The sequence below is a fragment of the Vombatus ursinus genome, unplaced genomic scaffold, assembly GCF_900497805.2.
Source record: "Vombatus ursinus unplaced genomic scaffold, bare-nosed wombat genome assembly UNPS02014774.1, whole genome shotgun sequence".
In the NCBI taxonomy this organism is placed as follows: domain Eukaryota; kingdom Metazoa; phylum Chordata; class Mammalia; order Diprotodontia; family Vombatidae; genus Vombatus; species Vombatus ursinus.
Window position 1 is genome coordinate 14,048,078 of NW_020954552.1, and position 9,642 is coordinate 14,057,719.

The 9,642-nt window shown below is 37.2% G+C and overlaps 1 protein-coding gene across 2 annotated transcripts in view; it reads right to left on the bottom strand.

Annotated features, from left to right (window-relative positions):
- Positions 1-203: 203 nt before the first annotated feature.
- Positions 204-9,642, bottom strand: part of VCAN (versican) — a 134,546-nt gene continuing 125,107 nt past the window's right edge. The window contains exons 13-15 of one of the 2 annotated variants that reach the window (XM_027864169.1): positions 6,139-6,283; positions 2,899-3,081; positions 204-2,756 (exon numbers count right to left, since the gene is read on the bottom strand). In XM_027864169.1, coding sequence (XP_027719970.1) covers positions 2,629-2,756; positions 2,899-3,081; positions 6,139-6,283 — 456 coding nt within the window. In that variant the 3' untranslated portion in view covers positions 204-2,628. The remainder of the gene's footprint in view (positions 2,757-2,898; positions 3,082-6,138; positions 6,284-9,642) is intronic. The other variant, XM_027864170.1, reaches the window with a different exon arrangement.

Here is a 9,642-nt window from a genome sequence, read left to right on the forward strand (position 1 = left end):
TTGGTTCCCTTATGCTGTGGTTAATATATTGTGAGGTTTGAGTTTTGTTTTGTTTTGGAGACAATCAGGGTTAATTGACTTGTCCAGGGTCACACAACTAATAAGTGTCTGAGGGCTGAATGATGAACTATGATGAACACTGATGAAATCATAGATCAAGATTTTTTTAAATCACCTGTAGAATATGTTCTTGATTTTATTTCTCTGTGATAAATAATGATAATGAGTCAAAAGAAATCCAGAAACAAACCCTACGGATCATAATTTGTTTCCTCCTAGCAAGTTGACCTGTATCATTGACTACTGATTACCTTCACCCTAATTGGTCAGCCAGGATACTCAGAACTGTATTGTCTCAGCTTGACAGTAAGAATGTTATGTACTGCAGAATCCAAATGTAGTGAACATTAAGATTGCTTATAGTGTGTGTATCTTGTGCTGTCCCTTTGTGAAACTGAGACAAATGTGTGCTGAGGGGAGAAGAGGAAGGATGTCAGAGAAAGTTCTGAAAATACCTGCATAAGGATTTCAGCTCTTCACTGTGCTTTGTATTATCAAGGATATAGCTGCAATCACCCCCTTTCCCAACTCCCTGCATAAGGGAATTTAATTAATCTCTGTCAATTAATCAGTACCTTCTAGAAATGATTTAATGGCGATGCATTGCGAAGGTATTGGCCCCCAACTGGATTCAGAGTCATGAAAGAACAAGACAAATCACAGTATAGCAAAACAAGATTTTTAGGTTTCTTTGGTGAAACAAAAGTAGATATAAAAGTTACAAAGATTTTAGAATTTCATTCACAAAAAAACAGACATTCACATTATACACTATACAAGTTATAATATAAATATAGGAAAGTATTATGTGCATTGTAATGGAAGAGAAAAGAAAACATACAGGTCAACACTGGTTGTATTGCCTTCTAGAACACCCAAAGGTGTGACTACATTGAGTGCAGCAGCCAGTGGGAGTTCCTTAAAGACGATGTATCATTGTAGCCACTGTGCCTTCTTATAAGCCATGGCAGGTGTACTTGAATGAGAGGTCAACTGTTCGAATTACTATCCTACTTCAACTTTGCATTTGTTCTCTATTCTTCTCACAGGCTTTGTACCCTAAAGGAGGGGAAGATCCCATTGCCTTTTTTCCATTACAGGGTGTCTTTTTTTAAAAGGTTACATTTAGTGGGTGATATTTCTAAGTCACCTTCAGCAGTTAACTACCCAGATTAAAGGGAGTGGCCTGAAAGGGGAAGGATAAGGGAGGAAGTCCTACGCACACTCCATCTAACATGAAGAATTGCCTACACTATTCCCAAGTATACTTTTCTTGTTTAGACTGGGACAATGCCATCTTCTGTAAGCTATACACATTTTTCACTCTTTTCATAATAAACAAATGATGCACTTTATTCATCACATTATTTTGTCAGGGATGAAGCACGTACATTACACGGAACCAAACTGGATGAGGGAAAATGTGGGGACTAACACTGAGAAGTAACCACTAAACTAGGTCAATTTTCTGATCATGGGGGAAAATAACATCCAATAAATTAAATCCGTATGGCTTACTTCATTTATTTATGTATGCGTCACAGCTGCAGCATTCATACATAAACATTCATAATTTTATAAAAGATTAAAAATGGTTATATATACAAAATTATTTTCTCTGTGTGTGTATCATTGTCGCTGCTGTTGTTGCTATTATTGTTTTTAACCTTAAAAAAAAGCCTCAGATTTGTATCCATTTGAAATGCAGAAATCTGTAACTGGAAACTAGTTAGTGTTGTGAAAACCATTAGAAAGTGAACCTGGTTGAGTTAATAATTAGCACTTTGACCCCTAAAGATGTTCTTGGCCATAGGAAAGTCCTTTCTGTAGTCCTTTCTTGTTGAGTAATGAAGATAGAATGCAGCCAAAAAAATGTTCCATGTTGCAGTCCCTAGTTGAGCCTTGATTCCTCTTCACGTGCTACTGTCCCTCGCTTCACGGGGAAGCAAGCTGCACCTATGGCGGAGAGTGGCGCAGCATCCTACAGGCTTGCTTAGCTGTGTCCAGTAAGAGCCATTCTCAGGCTTGTTGACATATACAGAGTAATTGAAACCATTTCCAGCCTAAACAAACTACATAAAAGCAGCTGAGTCAATGATTAAAGACCTCTGAGGCCATATAATCATCATTAAATATGCCTGAACTTAGTGTGACTTTTCATTTTATATACAAGATTAAAAACAACATTAAATCATCTTATTTACATTGTCATTGGTGCTGAAATTGAGCTGTTTAAATAGTACAGTAGGCTGGTATACATTATAAAATGGTCCCCACTGGAGGCATATAGAAAACTAAAGACATTGAATAGGCTGGAAATAGTTGGGTTTTTTTTTTTTCCTTACCTCATTTTTCTTTTTTTTTCCTTTTTTCCCTTTTTTAAAACTTTCCTGTTAAATTCCAATACTTTCATTTGAAATGTTTTTTGTGAGCACCATGGCCCAAAGTTACTGGATGCTGATCCAAATTTCAGAACAATCTGATAGTACTTCTAAAAGTGATAGGAAAGGCACAGTAAGTTAGGACTTTGGCTGAAATGATGAAAATCCATGTTCACCATTTGAGGGATCAGCGCCTTGAGTCCTGCCACCTCCTGCTCCAGCGATGATAGTGTTTCGGTGAATTTATTGAATTGTCCTTGGCTGATGAGGAATTTTTTAAATGTTTCTTAGAATAAGTCCTTTGGTATGTGGATGCTATATGAAAGGAAAAAAAGAAAGAGAACATAACAATATTACTTGCTCCGTACCTTAAACTACTGATACCGTAGGTGGAATATTGTGGGTGGTTAATAGTTGTTAAAGCAGGGCTGTCCGTTCTTTCTAAATGACCACTTACGGTTCTGGCAGGTAATTTTAGGCAACGCCCATCTTCCATTTCCTAGACACCGGATAGTTGGAAGGTGGCGTTGAATGAAACCATCTTTGCAGTGGTATCTAATCAGGGAGTTGATTTCATAACGAGGTTTCATCTTTCCAAAGGTCTTGGCATTTTCTACAACAGGGGGTTGGCCGCAAGCAACTAAAGAAAAATAAGAGTCATTTTCAAATAAGTTCTAAATACTATACTTCATATGATTTAATCTCAGGATTTAAGGCATCAAATCTAATAATCTGTAACTAAGGAAACAATTTGGAATTCAGAAATCTATGCCATAAGGCTAATTTGAATCGAATTATAAAATTTTTCTTTCTGTTTTTGTTATAAGATCATAGGGCTCCATGTTAATACAAGTTCATTTCATCCTCTAAATAGGAATACTCTGAGAACATTTCCAATAAACAAGTATTGGGCCTGTACTTATATTGTAGACTGTTCCTAATGGAAGGGAAAGACAAAAAATGGCAGAGGTCAACATACTGCTGCCCAACAGAACAACCAAAGGTGGGATTACGTTGAATTCAGCAGTCAATGGAATTTCTTTTAGCATAATACTTCTAATAATAATTTATATTTGTGCAGTGCTTGAGGATTTCCAGAGTACTTTTCTCACAACTACCTTGTGACCCAGATAGGGCCAGTATTTTCACTTGCATGTTTTACATGAGGAAATTGAGATTTTGGTATGCTTAAATGGCTAGGATTTGAACCCTGCTCTCTTGATTTCAAGCCCAGTAGTTTTTCCACTGCATTAAGATACCACATTTCTGAGTAGAGCTACTGTTTTTCTTGACAGACCACAGAAAGTTTACTTTAAAGGGCAATCAGTTCCAGGCTAATTGCTGTCTCTCATCATCATCAAAGACAGAGGGTTCCTTATTTAATACCCACCTCCATATGGTACTAGACAAAGCAGGTTCAACTATAATAGTCCTCACCCTCAAGGAACTTAGAATATAAAACAAGCCCACAGCTTCACAATCTGGAAGCCCTCTTTCATTTCTGATCAATATCCCTTCTGCTTCAATTTAATTCCCCATTTCCTCTTGTTCTGTCCTTAGTGGAGAGAGTGAACACTGGTCAGCATAATAAATAACAATCCTCAAACAAAGAGTTTTCAAATTCCGAGTCAACCAAAAGAAAAAAAAATGGACAGGGAAGCCTATAAACATTGGTTATGACTTCTCATTTTTACTTGGAAATTCTACCCACCATCAACCTATATTAGCCAATAGTAGTACACAACAAAGAAGCCTTATTAATTTGAAACTCAAGGGACTGGAAAGGAAAAACAAAATAAAACAATTATTAAACTAACAGGATTTGTATTATTCAGTGAAAACTAATTGAACACTTAGCTTGAAAATAAGTTTCAAGTACTTTTGAATTAACTTTTGTTAAATTAATCAGCTTTTTCCTGTTGTTGTTGTTGTTTAGTCATTCAGTCGTGTCCAATTCTTTGGGCCCCCATATGGGGTTTTCTTGGCAAATATACTCGAGTGGTTTGCCATTTCCTTCTCCAGTGGATTAAGGCAAACAAGGGTAAACAACTTGCCCAGGGTCACACAGCTAGTGTGACTGAGTGTGTCTGAGGCTGGACTTGAACTCAGGTCTTCCTGACTCCAAGCCCAAAAGTTCATTTACTACTCTCTACTATCTCTATATATACATATACACATATACACACATACATAAATGGATGTAGCCCTGCATAGACCAGGATGCTGAAGAGGAGTGTAATGTTTCCCAGTTGGAAGGAGGCACTGAAGGATCATGGGATATGAGAGTTAAGGGGAGCTTTGACAGGAACTTTGGGACAGGAGAGGGAAGGGATGGAAGCCAGCTATGGCTTCTAAGGGAAGAGTGCTACTGCTCTGAACTGAGTGATAAACACAACAAGTTGGAGCTTTGTCTGGCTCGTTGACGCTCTTAAGGAGTGACCTGCCTCACCACTGCCTGAAGAACTGGCATCTCTTGCCGTTTTGCTGTTGTTCAGTCATTTTCACTTGTGTCTGACTCTTGGTGACCCCATTTGGGGCTTTCTTGGAAGAGATACTGGAGTGGTTTGCCATTTCCTTCTCCAGCTCATTTAAAAGATGAGGAAACTGAGGCAAACAGGGTTAAGGGACTTGCCCAGGGTCACACAGTTAGCAAGCATCTGAGGTCAGATTTGAACTCAGGATGATGAGTCTTCCTGACGCCAGGCCCAGCACTCTATCCACTGTGTCACAGAGTTGCCCCTTGCCATTAAATCTTATTTGTTACCTGTACTTTCGTAATGTGTCTATCTTCAGATAAAAAATAGCTTATTTTCATTGCATTTTGATTGAATGTTTGCTCGAAATGAGTATATCAAACAAAGAAGAGAGAACAAGTGAAAAGGAGCAAATTCCCTCAGTCCCAGTGTGGCAGTGGTTCCCTCATATTCACTTCTGGCTTCTACCACAGCCCCCAGGGCCTCCCTTCCCTAAAGGGACACACATATACAGAAATACCTATACACATACACAGTAGATACTGCTTAGCAAAGAAGTGAGTAGAAGAACAATTTATCAGAAAGGAGAGGGAAGGTGGCTCCTCCAAGAATCACAGGTCAAGTAAAGCCTTGTAACACTTTCTTATCTGCTGCATGAAACTTCCAATGGAAGCTTGAACAGAAGAAGTCCAAGCACCAAAGTAGCTGTATCCTTGTCTCCCCCCAATTGCATAATCATTGGATTGCAATACTCAGAAGGAATATCTGGCTGCCACATTTGTATGACAGGATAATACCGTACTTAACAAAAAAGTTTAGTTGGTCTAATTTGCTCCACCCTTCATAAAAGGTCTAAGACTAATTCTAGTCCCACCATAATAAAAAACCACAATGAGAACAAGTTTGATGAATGCTTTACAATATGCTCCCAAGGGTTTTTTTATGAAAAACAAATATGACTGGGCAGCATTTCTACTATGGAAATGATCCATCATTCAGAATAAATATGAGAATTAAAGAAGCCAGAGTGACAAATGAGTTTAAAAGTAAGTTCTGCCTGAGTATCAGAAGAGTGAAGTAAAGCATTTGAGGATGGAGTAGTTTCCCAGCTATTATGCAATTTTCATAGAGCCCTGAAAAAGTGGTTAATTTTCTCTCCAGTTGCATGACAATTCAAATGCACATTAATTCAAAATATATTTTTTTCATGGCGAGAGAATTACCTGTTCCTTTCTTGCAGGTATAAGTGAGATGGTAATTGCATGGGACATCATTCCACTGACCATTCTCATGCCAAATTATTACTACACAGTCTTCTCCAGAAGAAAAAAAGCTGTCTGGTTGATTTGGTCTCCAATTCTCATATTGCTGTAAAAGTAGAGAAAAAAAGTGACTTAACAGCCTAAGGATACTTAACTCCTTTAAGAAACTCGAACACATCTGAAATAGAATGTATTCAGATATTCAATAGAACATGTAAGAGTAATTGCTTATAATTCTGTAGCACTTTGTGGCTACAATATGTTTTCATGTACATTGGTTCATCAGATCCTTACAATAACGCTATGGAAAAAATGGTGCAAGAATTATTAACCCCACTTCACAGATGTTAAAGTTGAGGCTCAGAGGGGTTAAAAGAGTTGCCCTAGATCACATAGCTGGTAGGTAGCAGAGTCAGGGCTGGAACCTACTTCTTCTGATGTCAAGTCCAGGACTGTTTCCACTACATCATGCTGCCTCTAAAGGCCTATTCATCATAAATTGATGTAGAAGTGTTGAAGAAAAAGAACTTTGGATATTTAATGGAAAATATACATAATATCCCCCAAACTGCCTGTTCACCAAGTTTATATGCTCCTGTAATAAAATTCCTTGTCTTCAGGGATATTTGTTATTATATGTGGAATTTCTTTAGAATCTATAATTATTGCTGTTCATGCACATGTTATGTCTCGTTTCCTGGAGACCTGGTTGAAGTTGATTCCCAGTTGCCTGAAAGTGCCATGTTTAATCTTTTCTCGCCTTTTGATTTTAACTCAGTCAGAATATTTTTGATTCTTGTTCTTCTAGAAGCACTTTAGAACCATTTGTTTTTATGGGAAGTACTCTTGGAACTATGCTGAATTCTGGCTTAATTTTCTGTGTGCCTTCATCAAAGGAAGGTTGATGCATTGATGTCATAAACAGAAGTTTCACTAACAAGTAACCACTATGAATGATGCAGTAATCATCAACTTTAAGAAAAATTGGCAGTGATCAGCACATCCAAGTGAAAATCTTGATTCTGGTTGTTGACATGATGCCATATATCTTGATGGCAACTGAAAAATTCAGTAATTCATCCAGCTTTTTATCTATATAATACCAAACATTTGGCCACTAATACATATCCTCATAGTCAATTTTTTTACCTTTCAGTTCTGATGGTCAGCATTGTATACCACAGCTTCCATACCACTTAAAAGCATGATTCCTTTATATTTAAATTTTATTTATTTTTATTACATTTTTAGTTCTGAACTGTTTCCCTCCCTCCCTCCCCACCCTGCCCTACAGAAAGTCACCATTTGACACAGATGGATATAGATATAGGGAGGAGTATAATAGATAATATAAATAAATATTTATATATAAATAGAAGTATGCATAGTATAGTTTTACATATATATAATGTGTTTTTACATATATGTATACCTACGTAAAATCATACTAAATAGTTCCATTTATCAGTATTCCTTTAAAACGTACTAGCTCATACAGCTGTTTCTAAAAGAGGTGTAGTCACTTAGGAGACCTGGTTTCTTGTTGCTGCTCTGAAAGTAACTAATTGTATGACCTTTATTCCATCCCTCAAGTTTCTTGCTTTAAACATGAGGATGTTTGATTTGATTTAAATGTCCTCAAAGGTCTGTTCCCAACTCTAAAATTCTGAGTCAGCGCAAGTTTATAAACACATTTATTTTTGGTCTGAAAATGTGATATCATTAGTGTAGAGAATTGCCAGAAAAGAAACTCCCTCTTTAGAGTCTGAGAGCTGCCAAGGGACACTGAGAGTTAAGTGACTTGCTCAGTATCACAATCATTATTTGTTGAAAACAGAATTCGAACCCAGATCTTCTTGACTTTGAGGCCAGCTCTATGTCCACACCACCATGCTGCCTTTCTCACATATACATAAGTTATAAGAAAATATGAATTTTCACTTAATTTTCTTTGTGCCTTCATCAAAGGAAGGTTGTTGCATTGGACACTCAACTCACCCAAATTATTTATAAAATGTGATACAGGGAAAGGCTTATGTTTTTGATAACCATCCTTGCCTACCACCTCATACCATGTTAGTATTGCTTTTGTCTTCTTATATAAACATTATCCATGTGTGTCAATGTGTGGTTTAGACTAAATACTGAATCAAAGGCAACTGTCAGCTTAAAAATGTCACTCTTTGAAAATGATGAATGCATAAATACTATTGGGATTTTTTTGAAGTTATATGATTGGTTGTGTTAGTGAGGGCAGACTGACTCTTTAAGGGAAAAGATTGGATCTGAAATCAAGAAATATTGGCTCCTGTGACTTCTTTTGCTAATATGCCTGTCTTGCATCACAAAACAAGTCGGCCATTTGAAATTGCTTATTATTCCTCTTAGAGGAATAAGGAAGCCAAGGTATTTGGTAACTCATCCCCCACCACTGCTTCCCAAAAGACTGTGCATCTTTCTTTCTGTCTTTCTGTCTCTCTCTCCTCTTCTCTCCTTCTCTCTGCTCTCCTTCGTTTTTAATGAAGCAAAAGTACTTCACTCAAATCATACACTCAAGCCAGAGACAAATGATTCCCAATATTGTGAAGACAATCTTCAAAAGATGATATAAATGTCCAGAAGCAAGAAGGAATCTCTTTGGAAACACAGGTTTGGGCAAATACTCCAGGAAGGATGAGTGTTTTGTTCTCCTCTGTAGTCAGTCCTTCCACTCTATCCTCCCCACTTCCCCAAGGCCTGGGAATATTTAACCCTAGCATCACACTGCCAATATAGAACTCTTTTGTCCCCTCCTTCCCACTCCTTGTAATGGCAGATGTTAGGGAACCCCTGTCTTACCTCCCAGGCTGCCACAAGGAAAGGCCCAAGAGAAAGTAATCTCTGATCAACATCTCTTCACTCAGCAGAAACCAATGTTCACACTAACTATTGTTACCTTTTAATTCTATTTTCTTTTGCTGTGCTTACCCTTCCTCCTTCAATCCCAACCACAACCCTCAGCCTTTGCTTTTAGTTTTTCTCCTTTAAAAAAAAGTTGAGAAAAATAATGACAAATTTTTTAAAGGTGGAAAAAACTATATATAACCATTTCCTGGTATGTTACCATCTTATCATTAGCAAAAGAAGTTAGAGCAATATAGAAGTAAAGACCAAATCAGAAGGAGTTTATATAAAGACTGAGTATAAAACCCATTATTAATCCATTCTCTGGTCAAAGACGTATCATTCCCACAATACTTATATTTTATTTGAAAACTCGGAGCCTATTGCAGACTAGTAAATTACCTTTTAAGTTGAGTACTTCTCCATCACCATAGAACTACCTCCTAGTGGCCTTTTTATACACATTCTAGAAGAAATGAACCACAAAATCTCCCTGATAATAGATGAAACTATTAGGAAGGTTACATAGATAGATAGATAGATAGATAGATAGATAGATAGATAGATAGATAGATAGATAGA